The sequence below is a fragment of the Aulonocara sp. 'chitande type north' Nkhata Bay genome, linkage group LG12 (assembly GCF_057382095.1).
Source record: "Aulonocara sp. 'chitande type north' Nkhata Bay isolate Kocher_YH1m ecotype deep benthic linkage group LG12, A_spYH_male_GT1.1, whole genome shotgun sequence".
NCBI lineage: Eukaryota > Metazoa > Chordata > Actinopteri > Cichliformes > Cichlidae > Aulonocara > Aulonocara sp. 'chitande type north' Nkhata Bay.
Window position 1 is genome coordinate 11299093 of NC_141355.1, and position 25968 is coordinate 11325060.

Genomic DNA, 25968 nt, shown 5'->3' on the forward strand with positions numbered 1-25968 from the left:
TGGACCTGCTGTGTCTTGCCTCTGCCTTTGCTCACTTCCTCTTTTTGATGTCTGAAGTCGTTCTGCAGACTGCTACCTTAACTACATTCTCCCCTGCCACTACAGTCTCCTGTCTCTTTCAGATTAAACCATAACATGTATTCCGCCTGTGTGTGCTTTTTTCCTCTCTTTTCTCACCCTTTGTCTCTCTCTCCTTAAAGTTATATTTCACCACAGAGATTTTCATCCTTTTTTCAGTACCAATTTGCCAAAATGACACATCCGCAAATATGTGTCAAGTGTCTGAACAGTGCACTAGTATGCATTTATACTTGTGTCAGTAACCCTAGTACAATCTTGTAACAGTTTTTTAAATTAATTAATTTACTCGTGATCAAAATATAATTAAAAAACAGATTAACATTTGTCATTTCCACCGGTTTTAACGCTGAACAATAATCACAGGTGTCTATACTCTTACTGTAGTATACATGTGTGTCGTTACACAGCAGCTCCCACCGTTTGGATTGCAGCTTCTGTCCAATGAAAGAACGCGCCTACAGAAGTTGACCAATGAGCACAGAGCATTTATGGAGTTTTTCCGCTTTCCCCTGAAGTTCTTGACAGATTCGCCTCCAGATTGCGAGAATTCAAGATGGCCGTTACAGGTACGAGTTTAACTTTTTATTTATCCCAACTGTTTCAGAACACTGAGACGAAAGGAGATTTTGCTGTCACCGTAAGCACTGCATAGCACAATCTGGACCGTCCTGTGTTGAGCATGTCAAGGAAATTATTCGCTGCATATCTGAAAAGAGACTCTTAAGTAGGCACCAGCCTGACGCCGTGGTAAAACCCCTAAGTTTGCTAACCTTAGCAGGCTGGGACTCGCGTTAAAGCTTTTAACTGTAAACTGCGCTAGTGACTGAAGCAGCCACATAATCTCTCCCGTTCCAACTAATGCTAATGCTTAGCTATGCTAGTTTGCTAGCTGGTTGAGCGAAGAGGAATTTCCGAAAACTCTGATTACTTTGCTTTGTAGGAATTATGTTTTTATTATATCGCTTCGCACCTCCTTACTACAAATTACCTTGAAAGGCAGTCAGCTAGTTAGCCGGAGACAATTAACTCGCGCTCCAAGAGGAACATGGCTTCCCCAAACTCGAAATGTCATTTTACAAGGCAGTCGAATCCCATGCTAGGCTACCGGGCTAATATGAGCTAGCGTTAGCATCTTTCGGCTGTTAACCAAATGTGCAACTTTGTTTGTCAGCGGTTTGTTTCAATGTTAATTCCAAGCTCGCCCGGTCTCAAATATGAGCTACAACGTTTAGAAAAAGTTAGTTCTTGCTCCTGTAGGCCACTTTGCGAACACCTTAGTTGTTGGTGCCACTGGATTACAAGCTAACCGGTATATGGGACAATTCAAAACTCAGGAAAAAGCTTTCGCGAGGTTTCAGTGTTTGGGTTAATCAAACAACTGTTATTTTCAACAACACTTTAAAGTATGTGATTTTTAAACTTTAAAGTTTTTACTAGCGTGTTGTACAGTAGTTGAGACAGAAAATAGCACTCCCTCTTACTAATTTAATTGATTTTTATCCAAAAGAAATGGTAAAAGAGGGGGAAGACGAGTGCCAGGGGAGATTCGTGACAGAAGGACAGGAGCAAGATTGAAAGGTGTTTACAAGATGGTAGTGAGAGCTGCTATGATGTATAGTTTGGAGACGTTAACATTTTCATTAGGAGTGACTATGATGGACAAAATTAGAAATGAGTGCATCCAAGAGACACCTCAGGTTGAGCGGTTTGAAGACAAAGTTGGCCAAGGCTGAGTTGATTTGGATATGTGCAGAGGAGTGATGGTGAACACAGGATGTTGAAGACTGATCTTCTAGACAAGGAGGAAAAGAGGAAGGTTTGGGGATGTTGTGAAGGAGAGGGGTACAGAGGGTTCGTGTGATAGATGAGGATGCTAGGGAAGGGTTATCGGAGGTAGATTTTCTGCTGTACAACCCCTAAAGAGAGCGACCAAAAACGTATTTGTAGTATTCTTCTAACATTAATTACCTATTAATGTTTATAAAAGTAGTTAAAGTCTGTGTGTTATCAATTTTATCATACCTATGTGCACTTTTTCATATTCTTTTTGTGTTTGTGTAGGTTCTAGGTAAAGGGCAAAACTCCTCTGGACCCCACTGTGCATGAAGCTCTCCTGAGGCTTTGGTGTCCAAGTACTGTGTCTTCCCTTCCCCCCCTGCCCTCCCCCAATTCCCTCCTGCCTCTCACCATGTCCTCCACCTCCTCCTCCTACTCCTCCTCAGGGGAGACCAGTCCAGAGGATCCACCCCGAGGTGGAGGAACCATCCGAGTCTACCTCCCCAACAAACAGAGGACAGTGGTGAGATACTTTTCTCCATGTTTGTCTTGACCAGTGACATTTTTTATATTAAACATTGTAACTATAAAAAGTGCCTTGTTTGATAGAAAACAATTGACATTTAACACTTCTGTAGGAGGGAGAAAAAATCTTCCATCACTGTTGGTTGTAACTGTAATTGCAGTTTGACATCTTTCAGAATGTGCTAATGAGTAAGCTAGTTGGACAGTTGGTATCAGGTTTCTCAGATGGTGCCTGCCACCATCGTCCTTTAATTTGACTTGTAATTCCTGTTAGATGTCAAGTTTTCATACACTGAAGCGTAGCTGTTGCATAGTCCTGTCACTATGTCAGTGTTAAATTTAGTGATATGAGTGGCAGTGTAGAGGACACTGTGTTCATGGCATTATCCAACATGAATCTCTGGGATTCATGTAGGAGCATTCTCCTTTTAAATCCTCAGTGTTTACAGGTGAGTTTTACTAGCTGTACAGATCCTTCCAAAGCACATCAAACTGAGCTTTTCCCTTCTCTGCTGGACCTTTTTTGTACAAATAATGAGCACATGTGCTAAATCTGTGTAGTATTAGCAGTAGGTAGGTAGGGCTGCCACAAACGATTATTTTGATAGTCGACTAGTCACCGATTATTTTTGCGATTAGTCGACTAATCAGATCATGCATCCATTGGATGTAAAATGTACAGCTCATTGCACCAGCATGCATCTGCTCTTATCTAACTATCATTAGATTACAGCTTTAAGTGTTTAAGTTATGTGCTAACTAAAAATAAAGACAAGATGTTAGTTTATAAAATTTTAATTAAATTTGCAGATTGTTTCGGTGGAGTTTAATAAACTCAGCCGTCTGCTCCTTGCTATCTAAAATATAACAGGACACCGGAGTATATTCTCGAGCATCTCACACTTCTGATAAGCAGTTGTCTGCTTGATGTTTATTCTGCTGTGTAAAAACTAACTTTAATCTCAGCCAAACCAATTTACTCAGGAACAAATAAAATACTGAAAAAAGCCAAACACAGTGGGTTTGAAAACGATTTTCTGGGAGTTTGGTGTTCTCACCGGCTCTAGTGAGCCTTGAACCCCGGCTAGCTATCGAGCTGGTGGGTAACAGACATATCCGAAAACTAAGGGTGCAACGATACACAAAATTCGCCCAAAATAAATTTAAGTAGCCAGAATAAAAAAAAGAGCAATTTTTTTGATTGATGTTTTGTTTCCTTTACAATATTATACATTAAAGTATAATATTGTAAAGGAAACAAAACATTAATCAAAAAATTGTTGAAACACAAATTACAACATTGTATAAAAATTACAAACATCAACTCAAATACTTGGTTCTAATTGAACAGAAATTTCTATGAACTTGTAAGAACTGTGTAGGACATGAATCAGTCTGTCAGATCCTGAATTTGAAATTTCCACTGAAGTCACGGGTAAGAGGCAAGTGGAACCAAGATCTAGGCCATTTGCTTTTTGAAGTTTGCAAAGACTGCTAAATTTTGCCAGTGGTAGTTCACTCTTTGCAACATAGTACGCTGTTCTAAACAGATTTTTCAGGTTTATTTTTAGTTTGCAATTGGTGTTTTGTTCTGGGAAAGATATTGCAGACTAAGCAGTAATGCATTTCTTTCATTTCTCATGGGTTCTAATGGGGGCCTTTCTTAAAATGACTGGTCCCAGTGACAAAGGCACTTGTCGACTCAGAAATCGAGGGAAAACCAACGACACACCCGGCAGAACATTGTTATTTACACGGGTGCACATAAGTGGTCCGCATGTGCGCATTCGCTGTCAAAATAAAAGATGCGCACCAGATTAGAAGTTGCAACGCGCGTTTGCGTCCATATAAAAGGCACTGTTTTTGTCCGCTAGAGTGGGATTTTCACGGCACATTCTGCTCCACATCTCTGTGCGTTCATCATTTGTTTGAAGCCAGCTCACCTCCTGCAACCACTTTTCCGAGAATACGCGCTTCTTTTGCGGTTCGCACTCCTTCTGACATTTGTTTGGAGGTGGAGGAACACCAAAGTAATTGCTTAAAGGATTTTGTTTCTTCGACATCTTTAAGAGTTCTAAACAAATGTCTGTCCTCCTCCAGAAAATCTTATGTACGCAAACACGCGTTGCAACTTCTTATCTTGTGCGCGTTTTTTATTTTGACAGCGAATGCGCACCTGCGGACCACCTATGTGCACCCCTGGTTATTTAGCTCGTCATATTGCAGCCACAGAAATTCTTTGTCCATGAAACCATAAAGCTGCACTTTATTTTTGCCTTATAGTCTGATTTGTCATAACTTTTCAGTTTTGCGGTAAGCTTTTCTTTGGCTGTCACTTCTTCACCCTGACCTGTCTTATTTGGCTCAGCAGAACTAAAATATATATCCTGCTGCTTTTACACACGCACTCACATAACGCTCAGCGATTCTCTGCGCGATCAACCTCTCACATGTTTAAGCTTGCTGCGGGAGATTTCACTTGTCATGTTTGCATAGTAAGCTAACAAATGATAAGACGATGTCAGAGGACATACAGTGGGGCAAAAAAGTATTTAGTCAGCCACCGATTGTGCAAGTTCCCCCACCTAAAATGATGACAGAGGCCAGTAATTTGCACCAGAGGTACACTTCAACTGTGAGAGACAGAATGTGAAAAAAAATCCATGAATCCACATGGTAGGATTTGTAAAGAATTTATTCGTAAATCAGGGTGGAAAATAAGTATTTGGTCAATAACAAAAATACAACTCAATACTTTGTAACATAACCTTTGTTGGCAATAACAGAGGTCAAACGTTTACTATAGGTCTTTACCAGGTTTGCACACACAGTAGCTGGTATTTTGGCCCATTCCTCCATGCAGATCTTCTCGAGAGCAGTGATGTTTTGGGGCTGTCGCCGAGCAACACGGACTTTCAACTCCCGCCACAGATTTTCTATGGGGTTGAGGTCTGGAGACTGGCTAGGCCACTCCAGGACTTTCAAATGCTTCTTACGGAGCCACTCCTTTGTTGCCCGGGCGGTGTGTTTTGGATCATTGTCATGTTGGAAGACCCAGCCTCGTTTCATCTTCAAAGTTCTCACTGATGGAAGGAGGTTTTGGCTCAAAATCTCACGATACATGGCCCCATTCATTCTGTCCTTAACACGGATCAGTCGTCCTGTCCCCTTGGCAGAAAAACAGCCCTATAGCATGATGTTTCCACCCCCATGCTTCACAGTAGGTATGGTGTTCTTGGGATGCAACTCAGTATTCTTCTTCCTCCAAACACGACGAGTTGAGTTTATACCAAAAAGTTCTACTTTGGTTTCATCTGACCACATGACATTCTCCCAATCCTCTGCTGTATCATCCATGTGCTCTCTGGCAAACTTCAGACGGGCCTGGACATGCACTGGCTTCAGCAGCGGAACACGTCTGGCACTGCGGGATTTGATCCCCTGCCGTTGTAGTGTGTTACTGATGTTACTTTGTTACTTTGGTCCCAGCTCTCTGCAGGTCATTCACCAGGTCCCCCCCGTGTGGTTCTGGGATCTTTGCTCACCGTTCTCATGATCATTTTGACCCCACGGGATGAGATCTTGCGTGGAGCCCCAGATCGAGGGAGATTATCAGTGGTCTTGTATGTCTTCCATTTTCTGATGATTGCTCCCACAGTTGATTTTTTTCACACCAAGCTGCTTGCCTATTGTAGATTCACTCTTCCCAGTCTGGTGCAGGTCTACAATACTTTTCCTGGTGTCCTTCGAAAGCTCTTTGGTCTTGGCCATGGCGGAGTTTGGAGTCTGACTGTTTGAGGCTGTGGACAGGTGTCTTATATACAGATGATGAGTTCAAACAGGTGCCATTCATACAGGTAACGAGTGGGGGACAGAAAAGCTTCTTACAGAAGACGTTACAGGTCTGTGAGAGCCAGAGATTTTCCTTGTTTGAGGTGACCAAATACTTATTTTCCACCCTAATTTACGAATAAATTCTTTACAAATCCTACCATGTGAATTCATGGATTTTTTTTTTTCACATTCTGTCTCTCACAGTTGAAGTGTACCTCTGGTGCAAATTACTGACCTCTGTCATCATTTTAAGTGGGGGAACTTGCACAATCGGTGGCTGACTAAATACTTTTTTGCCCCACTGTAGTTGGTGCGCAAATTATTATCACTCACCAATCAGTGCTGTCGCTCTCTATACACAGTTCGCGCGATTGCAAAGTGAAAGCAAAAAAACAAGCGCAAATTCAAACGCGATTTCAATAGGTCACATATTGACAGTGGCTCACCGATGCCAATGACATAATTACCCAGCTACATTTCCGAAAGAATGCAAAAGCATTGACATATATTTTTCCTTCCTATGATAGGCCGACGGGCAGGGCAGAGATAGATTTTGGTAGCCCGACTGGAAAAATCGCTAGCCCCAGGACGTCGGGCTAGTGATTTTGCGAGCCCTGTATCTGATTGAGGAATCACTCATCTTTGGAAAAGAGAGTTTATTACAGAGAAATGGCTCTTTCCAAAATAAAAGCTATACTATACGCTTCTTCTGGACTATATTCTCTGCAGCATATTAAACATATCAGGTCCCCATAAGGAGAATCATGTGCATTGTATTAAAGTATATTCTTGAATGCTAAATGTACAACCCAAATTGCGTCCCCCAAAAAGCTGTGTAAAATGTAATAGAGTGCAATGTTTACTCTGGTAAAGTTTGTAGCATGCGTGCTTGTTGTTTTTTGTCTGCTTCCACTTGATTTTGCACTAGGATTATGTCGGCGTAAATGTGCAGTCATATTCGTTGTGTTCCCACTAGTGCTGTCAGCGTTAATCTCGTTGAAATGACGTTAACGCCACAACACGGCAAATCTCCGTTAACGAGCTACCGCCGATCGCCCCGTGCGTGGGGCTGGACTGCCAACACGTTAACGAGCTAACTGCGCTAACACACTAGTTCCCACCCATGTAATTGAGCATTGTGTGGCACATCCAACATACTCTTTTACTTTAGTCCATGACGCTCTTACCTTCAGGGTCATACTTCACATGAAAACCAAAATATTTCCAAACGCCAGATCTGAATGAGGGTGGGGGAGGTTCAGTTTGCCATGTTGCAAGGCGAGCTTAACTTCTGTCTGGCTAGCTTGCCCTGCGCTCAGTGAATCTGCGTTCGACTACTCCGCCTAGGCTGCACTGTCGAGCGCAGATCCACTGAGCGCTCAACACAGACAGCATCGTCAGAAGGAAAGTTGATAAAATAAATTAAAAAATGTTTATTGTTCGATACATATGCGTACCGAACCGAAAGCACTGTATCGAACAGTTCAATATCGATACGAGTATCGTTGCACCCCTACCGAAAACGTCAGAGCGCTTTTGAAAATATGTGGTGTCTTGATAAACTGAGCAGATATTTGAAGTTTACACAGCTACATTCTTGCCTGGAAAATATGTTAAACGTTTATTTTGTGCCCCAGAAAGAATAATAAGAGTAATATTAAAACTAACTAGCTGCCGCTATTGTTGGAAACTGAGCAGGGCCGTGCTATGAATTCTGGGATGGGCTGGGCCACAAAGTATACACCCGACCCATCCTTCAAATTTGGGGAAATGAAGGGCGTATTTGTCAGCTGCATTTGTCGGAGTCTTCGAATTTGGACAGTCTTCGTCGTGTCACTGTAACGTAATCGGCCTACAAATGCGGGCACAGGAGGATGCGGTTTCTGAATTTGGACGCAGCTGCTATAACGGACACTGCTTCTTCTTTGAGGTTTAACGGCAGCTGGCATCCTTGTACATGCAGTGCTGCCATCTTCCTTTTCAGTCCATTATTACACTCTTAAATCCTACTACTTATTCCTGCGTCTTTTGGGATCTTACAAAGCTTCAAATGACGCGTCGACTATTAAATTAGTCGTCGGCGTAATCGTGACTAGTCAACATTATAAGGGAGAGACATGACACTCAGTCCTGAATAGAAATGTAGGGAAGAACTGAGTAACTGTGAAGAGGTTGGTTATTGAGTCCCTGCCTCCAAACCAGCCACAAAATGAGAGAACCTATTGGCCAATTGTGATGTGCTAACATAAGCACACAGCTGACGTTTGACAGTTCCACATGTGTGGTGGCAAGGGTATGTCACTACATATTATTGTAGCAGACAAGTAGGAAGGTGCTTTCTTACTTTTTGAGATAATATGAAGTGCTGTGTTGTTGTTATTTTTTTAAAAATGTAATTGGTTTTTCTTCATTGGGATAACCAAAGGTGTTGATTGTGTTGGCTCTGTCAACCAAGCAATTAATGCCATAATTAGGGCTGCTCGATTATGGCAAAAATGATAATCACGATTATTTTCACTGAAATTGAGATCTCGATTATTTGACGATATTTATTTAACCCTTACGACCTACTATAGAACCAAGTCCGCCAGAGCTTATATTATTTTTTTACATGTTGTAGTGCCATTTGTGGGAGCATTTCAAGTTTCTATACAACTGTTATAGCCCATATTTTAATAATATGTATGCATTAAGTCCATAGTAACTACATTAATTGCAAAAAAGTGCAATAAACTACAAAAAATTGAAAATAGTTTTTGTTTTGTTTTTTACATATATTTCTACTTGGAGAAATTTAAGAGGTTTATCCCTCAAAACTTTAAATACAAAAAAGTTGCAAAAAATAGTTTACAACAACAGGAAATCTATTTTGAGTGTCTTCATAGTTTTATTTTGGAGATACACTGCAGGAAAAACGAAAAAAACAATCCTATGATGCAAATTTGCAAAGAAAACAGCATGTGCATCAAAATAAACTAGTTCCAGCAGTGCAATTCGAGTTCTAAGCATCCCAGAAACTATTCAGAAAAGTCAAACATGACTTATAAAAACACCAGTATAGGCTTTTAAAGCCTACAAGTAAAAAACTACATTTTCCGCGAAAATTATGTCACTTCCGGTTTCGGGCAGGAAATGGCGGACATGCGATAGTTCTCGCTGACGTCTGTTTCAATGTGGGAAGTGTTACGAACAGCTGATCGGATCGGCAAAGCGTGTTTCTGGAATATTATGTTTTTGTTCCTGCAAGCCCTTTTTATGCAACTTTTGCAAAGCTATATGTGGAAGGAAACCGTGACCGAGGACAAGCTGATGGCATAAGATGCAAGTACAACTCCTCTGGTTTCATATGCAAAAAAAAAAAAAAAATATTGCGCTAGCTTACACGGTTCAGGTTCTACAGGGATTTAAAAATAGTTACACAAAACGGAGCATGCTGCTCTGACCGGCTTTAAAGGGTTAACAATAACAATGTATTGAATAATGACTTTAAATAATAATATAAAATAGTGTACAACACCACTGAAGTTTTTTTTTTTTTTTTTTTTTTTTTTAACCCCTCTTTTCAACCAACGGCAGTCACTCTCCCCTCCAAATAACTTCTGCTTAGCTTTCCGAGCTTTTCGAGCTTCCCTCGGGTCCTCTTAATCAGCGGTCTCCAACCTTTTTTGCGCCAAGGGCAAATATTTTCACGGACCGGCCTTTAAGGTGTCGCGGATAAATGAGGGAGGGGCTAATAATCGGCTCAGTCATTTTTAATGATCGTTGAAAGCCCAGATCGTAATCGTGATTAAAATTCGATTACCGTATTTCCCGGACTACAGAGCGCACCTGAATATTAGCCGCACAAGCTAAAATCAGGGGAAAATCCTGTTTTGTACATACATTAGCCGCACCTGACTAAAAGCTGCAGGTGTTTCAATGTTGACTCATCATATGTAAGAGAATATGCACAAAGCGAATTGTCAGGAAAGAGACGGCTGTTTGGAGACATCACTTTTATTAATATTTTGAAAAACAAGTTATGGGTGCATATTTGCATAACTTTTTAGGTATATGTACAAGTAGCGGTAATTACAAGTACGAAACATGTACTGTGCTTCATAAATGAGTAACAAATGTAGTACATAATAACCTACAGCACACCAGAAAAATAGATTCGGACTACCTTTTAGGCTCAGGTGCAGTGACACTGTTTTAACAAGAAGAAAAGTCAGTCATTCACCACCATCTTTCTCTTCTTCCTGCGCACTAAAACCACCAAAGTCCTCTTCTCCAGTGTCGGATACAAACAGGCTCAGGATGGCTTCGTCATTCACTCGCCGCTTCTCTCCTTCGTTGTCACTTTCAAAACCAACCAAACAAATCCTCTTTGTCAGTTTCAGAGTCGAACACCCTCAGAAGGGCCGTGGCGGTGTCCTCCTCTCCATCATGCAACAGTCCAGCCCTTCGAAATCCGTTGGTGATCGTGGATGTTTTCACACTTTTCCACGCTGTCAGAATCCAATGGTGGAGTTGAGCATAACTTGCTTTTCGCAAGTTTATCGCCGCTCGTCATCCACACCTCCCGCTGAACGCGTAGCGCTACTTTGAAGTTTGCTTTTCGCGCTACTTCGTACGGCACTACGTTGCCTGGCGGATGGACATGTGACCAACATACCACTCTTGAACCCCGATCCTTCCGCCAGGCAACGTAGTGCCGTACAACAGCGGAACAAACAAAACAAATCCGCTCATGGACAATCCATAGAAAAGCCGCACCTGACTAAAAGCCGCAGGGTTCAAAGCTTGTGCAAAAAGTAGCGGCTTATAGCCCGACAATTACGGTAATTGAGCAGCCCTAGCCATAATGATGTGTAAATTGAAGTTATATTTATTTTTTAAAATGACATTTGGCTGGTGATTCAGTAGATATTTTTTTTTTTTTTTTTTTCAGGTGACTATTGAAATAAAAGGTTTTATGGAGAGGTTCATTTAGATGGGGTCTCAGCCTAAGTTAGCGCCCAGATGTGTAAGCGGTAGTCGGGATGTAGTTCAGTTCGTTTCATTTTGAAAAAGGTTAGTTCAGAATCGTGTTTATTGGCCAAGTATATGTGCAGACACATACAGGGAATTTGGTTCTGGTAGATGGTGGCTCTCAAGCACAGCAATGTAAATCTCTCACACACACACACACACACACATCTATATACACACATTACACATACATACACAAAGCTGTGTAAACAACTATAAATAACGAATCTAAACTTGTATACATAAAATACAGAAATGAAATGAGGTGGAATGAATACTACAGAATAGGGCTGCCACAAACGATCATTTTGATAGTCGACTAGTCACCGATTATTTTTGCGATTAGTCGACTAATCAGATCATCATCCATTGGACGTAAAACGTACAGCATATTGCACCAGCAGCATCTGCTCATATATAACTATCATTAGCTTACAGCTTTAAGTGTTTAAGGTATGTGCTAACTAAAAATAAAGACAGGATGATAGTTTATTAAATTTTAATGAATTTTACAGATTGTTTCGGTGAAGTTTAATAAACTCCTTGCTATCTAAAATATAACAGGACACCGGAGTAAATTCTCGAGCATCTCACACTTCTGATAATCAGCTGTCTGCTTGACGTTTATTCAGCTGTGTAAAAACTATAACTTTAATCTCAGCCAAACCGATTTACTCAGGAACAAATAAAATACAAAAAAAAGCCAAACAATAACATGTTTAAGTTATCTAAGTGACTTATGTATGTTTAACCTGAGTAGCGAAAGAAGGCGGTGGGTTTGAAAACGATTTGCCGGGAGTCCGGTGTTCTCACGGGCTCTAGTGAGCCTAGCTAGCTATCGAGCTAGTGGGTAACAGACGTCTCCGAAAACGTCGGTGCGCTTTTGAAAATATGTGGCGTTTTGATAAACTGAGCAAATATTTGAGGTTTACACAGCTACGTTTATTTTGTGACCCAGAAAAGAATAATAAGAGTAATTTTAAAACTAACTAGCTGCCTCCGTTGTTGGAAATTGAGCTGGGCTGCGCTATGAATTCTGGGACACAGCTTCTTCTTCAGGGTTTAACGGCAGCTGGCATCCATGCAGTGCTGCCCTCTTCTGTTTCAGTCCGTTATTACACTCTTAAATCCTACTACTCATTCCTGCGTCTTTTGTGATCTTACAAAGCTTCAAACGACGCGTCGACTATTAAATCAGTCGTCGACGATTTTGATAGTCGACGTAATCGTGACTAGTCGACTAATCGTGGCAGCCCTACTACAGAATGTACATAAGGTGCAGTTGCAGTCTGGCAGTGGGAGCAGTGTGACAGGTCAACTGTTAAGAAGGGAGATGACGAGGGGAAAGAAACTGTTCCTATGTTGGGTGGTCCTGGTCTGCAGGCTTCTGTACCGTCTGCCAGAGGGCAGCAGATCAAAAAGTCTGTGTCCAGGGTGTGAGGGGTCTGTGATGATTTTCCCTGCCCGTTTCCTGATTCTTGAGAGGTACAGATCCTTCTAGTTCTGCTCAATCCACCCACTATTACTCTAAACCTTTAGGTGTGTGGTACAGAAAGAACGGTTGATTTGCTCATGGTATTTCCTCCCATCTGCAGCTCTTCAGACAAGAGACATGATGCCCCTTTTTGTCTTTCTTGTTTGTTCTCCTGTGTGCACCTCTAACTAGGGAAGGGGAGATGAGAGAGATGGCGACAGAGACTGAGGAATTTATTTCCCACTTACAGCATGAAGAAAAAGCTGGAAAGCAAAGAATCATATTCAGCCACATTTACATGTAGCTTTACATTCCACATTCCTAAACACATAATGGGAACAGTAACCTGCATCATCTAATGTAATGTTTGTTTCTTGTATGGTCAAAATTGATGCTCTTTGTTACTGCCATTTTACCCAAGTGTTACCTGTGTGATCAGAGAATGTCATGTCAAAGTCACACTTATTCAAATATGGCATTCTGTTTTCAGGTGAATGTCCGCCAAGGACAGACTGTGCATGAGATTCTAGATAAAGCGCTCAAAGTGAGAGGCCTGAGCCAAGAGTGCTGTGCTGTATTTCGCCTTCTAGGAGGGTAAGATTGCACTGCTGTTTGTGCCACGTCCTCTCACATCATATTGGAAAATGACTTTGCATTCCTTTTAGCCCACATGAAACTCTGAGAGGCAACAGTGAACAGCTGTCACAAGACTACATGTTAGACAAACACATGTATATAACAGAGGCTGAAGATGTAATGTGAAGTTGATTCAAAGGCTGAAACGGTAGAAAAGTCAATATGCATTGATAAACAACTAATATACAATTAATTATTCATTGTGTTTTTTTTTTTGTTTTTTTTTTGTTTTTTTTGTTACCATAATGCATTTGAAGGGTAACATTCCTATGCTTCATTAAATATTAAAACAGTCTTAACAAAGGGAAAGAATCACTGACCTTCTGTTCAAACTTTAGCTACGCTAGTAGAATCTCAGGATAAAAGTTGGAAATGACCATGAAAGATCCACTTTAAAGAGAAAAATGAATGAAAGTAAAAATTTTACTCTAGCTGTCTGTGAACATTCAACAGCTTAAAGGTAGAATTTGTAATTTAGCAGTTTTGATGCTTCAACATAGTTGTAAACTGTTTTCTCGCACCATAAACAGTTGTTGACATTTCTGAGAAACTCATTGATATACAAATTAAGTGCATTGGTCAATTAGGATAATGAAGACCTCTCCGTTGTTATTTTTTTGTTATCTTAGCAATTTTAAACCTTGAAAGGGGTTTCAATATTGGTGATATGTACAAAGAGTGTTTAAATTGCTTCTAAATGTTCCTTTTTTTGCCCCTCTAGTCGAAAAAGACTGACGGACTGGGACACAGACATAACTCCTCTAGTTGGAGAGGAGCTTTTAGTTGAGGTCCTGGATGATATTCCCCTGACCATGCACAACTTTGTAAGTATCTCACATACCTGTGTATAAAATGTTCATAGCTTATGTGAAATACCTTTTGTTCATACGTTTTTGGCCTGTGATACTCTAATTGAATTGCTGCTGTTTTTAGCCTTGATGGTCTTAAATGTTATTACTGCAAAGTAAATTTCATGAACTCTATCTGTATAGGTACGCAAAACTTTCTTCAAGCTGGCTTACTGTGATTTTTGCCACAAGTTCCTTTTCAATGGCTTCAGATGTCAGACATGTGGCTACAAGTTTCACCAACACTGCAGTAGCAAGGTCCCCACCGTGTGTGTGGACATGGATACTATAAGAGAGCGGTGAGTTGGAGTAGTGTTTATCGTTGGCTGTACCAGATGCTTTGCTGGTAATATTTCACCAAGAGAAGGTGGCTAGTTGGAAAATAAGTCCTATTTTTAAGGAGGGCCACAATTCTATGGATTCAGACGATATTTTCCAGACTTTGCAACATGATGTCGACATACAGGCCATACAGTTTTTTGTTGTTTTTTTTAATTTGTTAGTTGTTGTGTTTTTTTATAGCTGCCATGTTGCCCTGTAATTTTGATTACAGTGGCTGAGATGAACATTGTATTCTGGTTAATCATGTTTTATGTAGAGACATACATAGTAAGCCTTTTGTGATCTTTAAAGGCTTACATAGTAAGCCTTTAAAGATCACAAAAGGCTTTTAAATGCTCTTTCCTCATTTCCACCTCATCCTCTTCACCTCAAGCCTCATCTCCTGAACTGCAGTCAAGGCTCTAGCACACAAAAACATGCTTCTTTATTCCCAATATTATTGCAATTACTTATTGTAATTAGACTCCAGACAGCTGACTGCCAACTAAACGGCTGGTTATAAGAGTTGGCCAGCTAACGTTAGACTGCAGTGTCCTAAAAATCACACTTTCCTTCTGATAAACAGTTTGAGTGTATTCTCCTTGTGTATAGGAGTTTGTCCGCTAAATGTTTAAGTTCAACAATGTTGGATCCACTTCAAAGAGAGTTTCTCTAAATGCTAACAGCAGCGTTTACAAAAGAAAAGGTCAGGATATGTGTGTGAAGGTTCTTGGTCATCCTGGTCATTGTCGTCTAAGGAGCTGTGAATTGAAGAAGCTTCTCGGATCAGAGGTGAAACGTCTTCCAAGAAACTCAAAGTTCGGACGTTTTTCTTTCCGAGCTCCTTAGTTCAGGATATCCTCAACAACTCACTCAACTCATATTGGCCTCTTTCACTGTCTTAGCTGACTAACACGTTTCTCCTAGAACAGCCAACGTAGCTAGGATTATGAACTTGAATTGGGAGGGTTAAAAAAACCAAAAAAAACCCAACAACAACATTTAGTTGACTGCAATCTGCCATCTACTAAAATCTAATGATTTTTACACACTGTAATTTTCCTTCTGCACTCTTAAAATAGTCTTTTACTTTAGTCTTTGTAAATAACTTTATTGGGACTGATTGATTAGAGCAGGGCGATATGACCAAAAATATTTATCACAATATACATTTGATAACGATATAATTGACACTAGACAAAATACTTTACAACTCCACAACTTTGATGGGGTTTTTTTTGCTCTAATAATTTATTTTCACTTAAAAAAAAAACAAAAAAACAGCTGCCTGTTTATGTGCGTTCTCTAGTTAAAGTTAAAGGCAGTGGAAATTGGCTGACATATAACCATGTATAATATCCACAAAACTTAGAAAGAGGTTATACACACACAATACGGTAATATTATGTTGACGCACAGTACGTATCACTCCGAGGCTCCTACCTACGATAGCCATAATGCTCCAACAATCCATCAAGCGGTGCGGGTTCGTAGCTTAGCAAAGTCGTACTAAAACATTTGACAGATTTTTCCAGCGCCGTGTACCACATAAAATCGTTTCGAGGTCAGTAAACACAACCAGAATTCATAAGGCACAAGGGATTATAAGGGGCACTGTTGATTTTCAGAAAAATCAAAGGATTGATTTTAAGTGCCGTATTTTCCAAAAAACACGGTAATAACGACGACCCGCTAGCATGCGCTACCAAAAATAGTGCTTTGTCGTGTATCTGACAGACAAAAGCTAAACCAGTGCCACACCACTGAAGTTGCAGCATTTTTACAAACCAATTCTGGTTCATCCGTTTTATTCAACGATCCGCTTTCGCCCTTCTCATTCTCCGTCGCCGCCCTGCTTTTTCCACCATGTGCGTATGAAAACAAAGGCACAAACAAACAAAAAACAAAATTTTGCACATAATTGGAGCCTGAATAGTATGAAACTTCTGTGATATTGTTTAATTGTTTTCTTTCAATCCTATGTCCAGTTCTGATCCCAGTCCTTGCCCAGATGGATACCCACAGATAATACTGCCAGAAAATTCCCCCACGCAGAGCAACCCAGCCTTAACCCCAGAGCCTTCTGGGTAAGCTGGGCAGATGGCGTTCTATCAAAATTGCAGCATTGCTTTATTTTGTGAAATGTATATTTTAATCAAAATTTTGGCCTTCTTTCTTTTTGCTCAGAATGGGCCACCTGTCCCCATCCCCGTCCTCAACCTTTCACTTCCCCATGTCAGGCGGAGATGGTCAGTCTCTACAGAGGCATCGCTCCACATCTACTCCCAATGTTCATATGGTCAGCACATTGGACCCTGCTTCTGCCATGATTATAGAGGTCGGTGTTGGCTGCTTGTTTGCTTTTGCTTGAAGGATTGTCACCTCCACTGTGTATTCATCAAAATAACTTTGTTGCATATCTCCTCTTAGGAAGCACTAAAGTTCAACAACACAATAGGTATGCTTTCCATTTTTCCCCCTCTCTTCTGTTTTAGAATACATTTGTTATTCTATGTATGACACTTATGTTGTGCTGTCTCTTGTTGCTGCAGGTCCTGAACCCTCACCTAAGCCCTCCACCAGCCCGCCCTCTTCTTTTGGCTCTCCAGGGAAGAAGCCACCAAAGTCCCCTTCGGAACCCAGGGAGCGCAAGCCCTCGTCCTCTGATGACAAAAAGAAAGTGGTAGGGTGTCTTTAACATTGTTCACAGGCCACTGGTCACTTTACATATTCACAAGGGCAACCTTTGAATGCATTGAACTGCTATCTCTTTTTAACAAATTTAACAGTCAATCTGTTGTTTCAGCACCGAGGAGGCAACAGAGATTCAAGTTACTACTGGGAGGTCCACTCTCGAGAAGTCAACATCCAGAAGAGAATAGGTTCTGGCTCCTTTGGAACTGTCTTCAAGGGAAAGTGGCATGGAGATGTGGCAATCAAGATCCTCAAAGTCAAAGAGCCAACGCCTGAGCAGTTACAAGCCTTTAAAAATGAAATGCAGGTGTTGCGGTGAGCAGTGGTTTACATGACTTTAACTTGGTTTTATTTGCACAAATCTTTCCACAACTGCTGCTGGTGGTGGAGTTATTAATAATGATAATGATATTAGTATTATTAACGCTGCATAAACTGGTTTTATTAACACCAGTTCACATTGTTATAGCACTTTAATTTAACTCTTAACAATGTGGTGACTATAACTTTCTGACTGCGGATGAGGTAATGGAATTTCTAAGTTTCACTATTTCTGTTCTCTACAGGAAGACCCGCCACGTCAACATCCTGCTGTTCATGGGCTTCATGACTAAGCCCAACTTTGCCATCATCACACAATGGTGTGAAGGCAGCAGCCTGTACCGCCATCTGCATGTCTTAGAGAGCAAGTTTGATACTGTGCGTCGCATTGATGTGGCCAGACAGACAGCACAGGGCATGGAGTAAGACTTGCTGCAATATTCCATTTCACCATCATCACTTAGTCAGGCCAAGTAGCAGACATAAAGTCTTTTTGTAGTGCAAGAAGCTCATTCTGTATACAAATGTTTGGCACCCATGAATTTAATTTACTAGTTTTCAAATTGGGTTTTTTTGCTTTTTCTTTCAGTTATCTTCATGCAAAGAACATAATTCATCGAGATCTAAAATCAAACAGTATCCTTCTCTTGTGCATGGTGTACATAAGTGCAGTCATTGTGTGTTTCTGAGTTTAGATAGCTGTACCTTTTTAACCCGTAGTCACACGTGCTAATTTGAGCCTCATGCTCTGCAGTTATTAAAGGTTTAACAACACACAAAAAGCATTTCCTTTTAATAGACAGTGATATACAGAGCAGCCAAACCATTAAAACTGTGATGTGTCAGTACTCTTAACACAAGAAACAAACTCTATGCTGACTCTTACCTTGAAGACACCTCTCCCTTGTTTTCATGAAGAGGCCAATTTTAAGATGATACGGTGCATCGCTGCTGTCAGGGACAAACATTTGAATTTGAAACTGAGGTATTAAATTTGAGTTTGTCGAGTCATTCCACACTGTCAGGTGGACATTTCTTTGTTTCCCATTGTTTACTTTGGGTAGTTTCCTCTGTCAGTCTCACTTTTTATAACTTCTTTCTTGTGAAATGTTTATGCAGTAACTGATACCATGAAAACGTCCAGCAGCTGTCTGTTGTATTTTTCTGAGATTTGCTGCCAGATATTTTTCTCCATGAGGGCTGGACTGTTAAAATCGGTGACTTTGGCTTGGCTACAGTGAAGGCTCGATGGACTGGCTCTCAGCAGGTAGAACAACCCAGCGGATCCATTCTCTGGATGGTAAGGATACTTAACATGTTTATTGTAGAGCTCAGAGTCTATATGACATTTTAAGGCCAGTAGGGGGAGCAGTTTTTGAAAACATTTTGGGTTTTATAGAACACTAGAGCAAAATGAGCCTCTGCTCCTTTGTATGAGTACTCAATTCTGTTTCAGATGAGTTCTTGGGCTAAATTGCTAGTTTCAAGTCCTATTAAATTTGAAAATTTCAGTTTAAGTTCAGCATACAGAATCTCTTGTTTTGCCAGTCGGATCCACCTGTCCTCGTGACATTGATTTTAAAAATCCAACATGGCAGCAGCTAGAACATTTAACTTGACTCTTGATTACATGGTAAATGGACTGATTCTTATATAGCGCTTTTCTACTCTCCGGAGTACTCAAAGCGCTGTATACAACATGCCTCATTCACCCGTTCACATAAGCACTTCTAAACACAAGTGCAAACTAATCTACATTCACACTCCGATGAACGCATCCGAGGGCAACTTGGGTTTAGTATCTTGGCCCAAGGATATTTGACATATAGATTGGGGAAGCCAAGGATCGAAGCACCAACCTTCCAATCAGTTGCTGATCTGCTCTACCACCTGAGCCACAGCCACCCGTACATGAACTGTGGCTGTGTCTTCTTTCACCTTCAGTCTGACATTGCCCTTACTTAAATTGTTTTCTACGAGGGAGCTTTTTTCCCTCCTAACTAGTTACTAAAGACCAATGGCTCTGTCTGAAATCTAATGTGTTTAAGTCCCCACTGATACGTCGCTATGCCGACAGACATAACAAACTGCAGTGTCGGTCATTAGTGTTATTACTCCTCGGTTCTAGCTTGGCAACAGTGTTGATCCTGCCCGTGGCCACAATTGGCTGATTATCCAGCTTCCCACAGCACTCATTGGGCAGGTTCCTTTTTCTATTGGGACTGTTGTGTCATGTCACAGTGCCACATGTCAGTCAAGTTGGTGGAGTTGACTGAAATCATGCACCAAAGAGATGTCAGGTTCTGACTGTGCTGGGTGCCACACACCACAAAAAAACAGTTTTGGTAAAGAAATTGTTGATCTTTAGTAATACTTTTACATCATGTCATTCTTCAGCTGCTGATACTTGCAAAATGAGCGGCTGATGCATACTATTACCGATGCATGTTAATGTTGTCCTTTATAACCTGTGTACATCTTGAGTCTTGACAGGTTAAGTTATATTGTTCGTTTGACGACTTTTCTTGAAAAGTGATTACTGTAAATAACATCAAGTCACATCTGTATCATTAACTGTAAAGCAGAATAATAGAAATATGATGGTTTTTCATTGTATATTGGAACCCTGGAAGTTTTCCATCCACTTGTTTAAACACTGTAAAGGTCACACGCACGTTATTTGATAGACCCTATATCCATACATGCAGTTTTTATGTACAAGGGTTTGTAGTGTATTTGCTTCTAATCTGGTTAAGTCACAACATCTTTACAAAAAGCTAAATTAGTGTAATCGGTAGTGTTAAAGTACCTCTTTGTCAGTTTTTAATTCATTTTTTCCTCTCTCCTCTCATTAGGCTCCTGAGGTGATCCGCATGCAGGACACAAACCCATACACGTTCCAGTCAGACGTATATGGCTACGGAGTAGTTCTGTTTGAGCTGATGTCAGGAACCCTGCCTTACTCCAATATCAACAACAGAGACCAGGTTCCATTACCCAGTTTATTCTAGTTTATGTTAACACACAACACTGAGTCAGTCTAAAATATCTGACTGACTCTTTCCGAAGATTTTGTTAATTACTATTAACATTAAAAATATAGCCATAGAGTAAGTCACAGTTCCAAAAAACTAACAAATATTAGTAGAGTTCAGTAGATAAACTGTTAAATGTAACTCTGAATTAAATAATTCATCTGGAACACATGAAGCAAATTTTGTGTGACTTGACTTGTGGCCCAGTTTCTTAAGCTGTCTTCAGACCTTTGATGTAATACTTACGTTTGTTCTGTAGCTCACCTTGTTCGGTCCTCTTTTTCTTTGTCAGATAATCTTCATGGTTGGACGTGGTTACCTGTCTCCAGACCTCAGTAAGCTGTATAGTACCTCACCCAAAGCAATGAAGAGGCTGATCGTCGACTGCCTGAAGTTTAAACGTGATGAAAGGCCCCTTTTTCCACAGGTCAGTCTTGTATGGTTTATCGTTTATCACTTTAATAAAAAATATCCTGCAATGTTAAAATGTCCTGTGACTCGACATTCTAAGGGCTTTCTTTAAATTTAACTTGAAACTTTTACTTTATCCAAAACTTTTGGCGACAACTGGGTTCTGTCAGAAAGATGATCATTTATTGTAGGGATCGAACCACCAACCTTCCGATTAGTAGTTGACCTACTGTACTGCCTGAGCCACAGCCACTCCTCTGTATCAATCTAAAGAGGATTTGTTTTTGGAAGAATTTAGGTGAACATAAAGACCTGGAGAAATTTTTGATGTAAAGCAAGATACAGCAGGACTGTAGGCCACCAGTGAGGAATCTTGCACAGGATGCTTTAATGAAAGTTCTGGAAAAGCAAATCGGAGTGCTCAATACAAATAATTTGCAAGACATGGACGTGTCATTGTAGTTGCCTGTAAATTTATACTATCCTTTAAATCAGGTGACTGCCAAACCATATGCAATGTAGTTGCGTAATGTTGACAAAACTAGTCTGTAATTTTCCTAATATTTCTGTCCTTCCTCAGATTCTGGTGTCCATTGAGCAGGTGCAAGATTTGCTGCCGAAAATCGAGCGGAGTCGCTCCGAGCCGTCGCTCCATCGAGCTGTCCATGCTGAGGACCTGAACCCCCTCCTGTTCCACACCACCAGGCTCATGCCCCTCTAAGCTCTCCACAGCACACAGCAAAGAGGCCGCCAACCTGTCAAGGACCACAGCATTCCAGTGCCTCAAAGAGGCCACAGCTGGCTGCTCTCCACCATTGTGGAGCTGCAGCTCTCAGCAGCAAAACTCAGTAACAGACTGTAGAAGTAACCTTAGTCTGACAGTGAATTTTTTTTTTTTTTTTTTTTTTTCCTTCAACAAATGACACGCACATGCCCATCAGGTGAAAGAAAGACCTTCTGTTTGTAGACATGTGTAAAATGTCTGCTCTTGCCAGCTGAGAAAGTCAATCGACATCTCGACTTGTATTTGGCTCTTAGACCTGCTTTGGAGTTTCAGTTGTTCTAAAGAAACTCACATGGTTGCACATACAGTGCAAAAGAGTCTAATTCAGATCTTTGAGGACTTAAATCAGTCATGGAGCTGGAGCCACTGGTTCAAGTCACATGATCCACTTACATACTCCATGCTCAGCGGGCATGTGCCCCTTTCACTGTAACACAGCATAAATGGAATCGGGACCTGAGATGTAACGCCACTCATTTGAAAGCAACTCTTTTTGAATACGTGCCTGACGTGATATGTTTTGTAAAAGGTTAGATGTTTGCCCCCAGTGTGGACTTTCAGCATTTACTGGTCTTGCAAATATCTATACAAGACCTGGCAACTTAGAACACTGAACTATGCAAAGAAGTTTATGGGAAAAAAATGTATACCAGTTGCTCATTTAACCTGTTATAGTCTTTTGCTGTACATGAAGCAAAGCAGTGAAAGGCCTGGAGGTAGATATTTTCTTTCACTAACATAAAACATAAATGTATCTTGTCAGGTAGATATTCTTCAAATAGGAACTTTGAAATTCACTAAATTCATCTGAGGATCAAGTTTCCATTGATGCTGTTTGTGGGGGGATGGAAAGTCAGTGAGAAGGGCCTGGCAGAACTGGCTGCATGTCCAAATTTAAACATTACAAATTACAGTTTGAGGGTTTGAAAGTTATCCCATTCCTTAAATCCTGTGTTTAGTCTTAAGAATGTGCTGTTTCAAACAAACTTTTAGTAAAAGCAGTTGCCCACCCCTCTACCCTTTTCAAGTCCTGAAACATCACCTAACTTGTGTCACTTACCAGGCAACACTGTGATACTTTTAATGTTCCAAGTCCACTGAACACGGGGACTAAATGGTTAGGATCAATACTTCAGCAGTGGATGTTATTCATTTCTAAACCAAAATGTTTTCCAAAGTGAGATGTTAGTCAGGTCATCAGAGGACATTGTTGTTAGAAATGTACAGATGTAGTTTCAAGGGCTCAACAGATGGCTCATTTCAATTCCAGGTGTAAACTGAGGTTTCCATGTTGAGGCACGCACCTTACAGCTCTCACACTGCAGGAACAGCAGAGTGCCAGCCTCTGCACCACATGGGCTTAAGTGGTTTGTTGTATTGCTGCTACATATTGTGAGTGTTTTGTACACCTTAAAGATTGAATTGCTTGGTACACAGCTTCAGCAGTGTTGGCTAGTTTTTCCACACTCCAGAGGTCCATTCTCCAATGCTGCAGTCCCTCGTCCATAGTTCACTCACACATGTCCGCATATTCTCAAAATATTTCTATAGGTGTGGGGCATGCCTTAAAACTGTGAGAACCTTGGTTGATTAGTTGTTCTAATTTAGGCTTGAAGAGGTGTGTACATTTTTCACAAAAGTGAGATCACATCTAAAGGCAAATGTGCAAACTCTGTTGTGATGGCCACAAATCTACTCTGAAGAAATAGCTGAATTATTAAAATCTGTAGTATTCAGAGAACAGAACAAATGTCAGGGTTGTCTAGTTTGCTCGTCCAGCCGTTTGTATGTTACCCACCAGGAGATTGCTTTAAGCTTGTATCCAGTTGATTTTTCTTTGGTGGGATGCTCACTTGTTATGAATGAAAGCCCTGCATTTTATTTTCCTGAGATTGAATTAGTTGCCGCACAGCAAGAAGGTCCTGAGTTCAATTCCACCATCAGGCCGTGTGGAGTTTGCATGTTCTCCCCATGTTTGCGTGGGTTCACTCCGGGTACTCCGGCTTCCTCCCACCGTCCAAAGACATGCAGCTTGTGGGGATGGGTTAATTGGATAATCTAAATTGCCACTAGGTTTGAATGTGAGTGCGAATGGTTGTCTGTCCCTGTGTGTTGGCCCTGTGACAGACTGGTAACCTGTCCAGGGTGTACCCCGCCTCTCGCCCTATGACAGCTGGGATAGGCTCCAGTGCCCCCCGTGACCCTGAAAATGATAAGCGGAAGTGAATGGATGGATGAATTAGTTGAATATTTACTCGCCTCTGTGCTTGTAACACACCGAGGCGGCTCGGTCCTGCTTCATGAGGTCTTTCAAAGAAATACGCATGTGCTCAGGGTTCAGCTGGGCTGGTTTAAAAGCTAGTAGCCTTAGCTGGTGATCAGTGATAGTGTGTGGCCTTGTTTTGGGGGTTTGTGGAGAGAGAGAGATAGATATAGATATCTAATTTGTTTTTTTCTTTTTGCCCCTCTTTCAGCCCCTCATTTTTGCTCATTGTAATACTGGTGGGGAAATATTGTCTTAAAAAGCCTTTACTCATCTTTACTTAAAGCTTATCAGCCACAACAATTTCATTGCCATCAACAAAAAGCAGGATACTGAAGATCAGCCACTGCTCTTCTTCAGTGTAATCCTTTGTAGATTTGTAGTACTGACTAATGAAAGAAATGGAAACGATAGTCATATCTACAGAACCTTTAGTTTCTCCTTCAGCTGGACTGTTAGCATCTTCGGGCTAGTGCTCACAGGTTGACCTGACAATGCAGTCACTCAAAGCAGATTTAATCCATAGTAAATTAAGGGCACAGACGCAACCCTCTCTGTGGTGATTTTGGTGACTTAACAGTAGGGGATCAGGAGCCATGCCTCCTGGTCTGTCCTAACAGTGCTGTATTCTGAGGCATTGACTCTTGCTGGTCGGGTCTCGCCCAAGTGAAGGCAGTAGGTGTGAGGTGATGTTTCAGGCTTCTGTGAATCCTGCAGGTGATGTGACAGACATGAAGCAAAACTCCTGTTGATGCAGATGTCTGTCACTAATGAACTGCTAATTTAATATTCTCATGTTAATCTAGGGGCTGGGTACCCTGACTGATGCTCATTCCAGTTATGTGGTGGGTGTGGGAGAGGTTTTGTGGTGGGCTTTTTTTGTTTTGCTTTCTTATTTATTGATGTTATCGCAGATGTTAATCTGCAAGTACAGCACTCTGAAATGGATCAGATGTTTACTGGGAATGTTTATCTTTGAAATGTTCATCAGCACCAGGCGCTCTCTCGCTTTCTTTTTTTTCTCTCAAACATTCTCAACATGAATGTATGTTTCGGCGCGGTACTGTTGGCTCCTCTGTTCACTCGGACTCTGTCAAATGCAGGGGCATTTCTAGCAACTTTGCTTTCACACATCCTGAGCACAAATGGGTGTCAACATTTTTTTTTTCTTTTTTTTCTTCTTCTCTAAGCAAGATGTTGTCCATGGGGTTTCACTACAATAGCAACACTTAGGGAACTGTAACTAACGGGTATTTGAATGGCCTGAAGCTGCTGAATGAAATCTTTGTTTTTCTTTTTTTCTAAATGAGCTGCTTTTTATAAACATTCAGAAAAAGCAAAACTTTTTTTTTTAAACCACAATATAAGATCAGGAGTGCTTTGGTATAACGTCAGCAGACCAGGTTTTCTGTGCATCTGTAAAAAGTAGAGTGGGTTTGGAGAGCTTATTGAACCATTTTGTGCTCAGTTTCACATTGAGGGGATGCCTCCCGAACGTCTTCATCTGGAGGATGAGGGAACAGGTGCCACATCTCTGTTCAAGTGGACCTGAACAGCTTCAGGAAACACGAGATTCTCATCTGGAGACTCAAAGGGGCACCATAATATGGGGGAAGAGAGGCACTGCGACTGTTTCAGAGGATGAGAGCTGTGTCAGAGTAGTTTCTTATTTTATTTTATTGTCTTTTCATATCTGTAGGTGAGTTGGAGTACTTGTCTATAGTTTCTGAGGTGTCAGGGGTGTTAATTTGCAATAAATAGTGTTTTCTGCTGTGTACAGTCTGTTTCTTTTTTGTTTTCTTGTTACTGTTTTTGTGATTTCAAAGAGAACAATTATTTTAACATGTAAATCATTTTTTTTCTTAAGGGTTGTGTGTGTGTGTGTGTGTGTGTGTTGTGATCAGTAATGATGCAGGATTTATTCTTGAAATAAATGAATTCATCTGTAACTT

The 25968-nt window shown here is 40.9% G+C and overlaps 1 protein-coding gene across 2 annotated transcripts; it reads left to right on the top strand.

Moving 5' to 3' along the window:
• Nucleotides 1–491: 491 nt before the first annotated feature.
• Nucleotides 492–25966, top strand: araf (A-Raf proto-oncogene, serine/threonine kinase). Of its 2 annotated transcripts, none has more exons than XM_086313531.1 (16): nt 492–647; nt 2143–2380; nt 13194–13297; nt 14061–14163; nt 14332–14486; nt 16497–16595; nt 16696–16846; nt 16939–16966; nt 17061–17191; nt 17315–17517; nt 17769–17945; nt 18113–18159; nt 18705–18823; nt 20379–20510; nt 20851–20985; nt 21550–25966. In XM_086313531.1, exons 2-16 carry the CDS (start codon nt 2270–2272, stop codon nt 21688–21690), a joined length of 1836 nt encoding a protein of 611 aa, XP_086169657.1. In that variant the 5' UTR covers nt 492–647; nt 2143–2269; the 3' UTR covers nt 21691–25966. The 2 variants fall into 2 exon arrangements, with proteins under 2 accessions (XP_086169657.1, XP_086169658.1); XM_086313532.1 differs by lacking the exon at nt 492–647 and adding an exon at nt 789–805.
• Nucleotides 25967–25968: the final 2 nt, after the last annotated feature.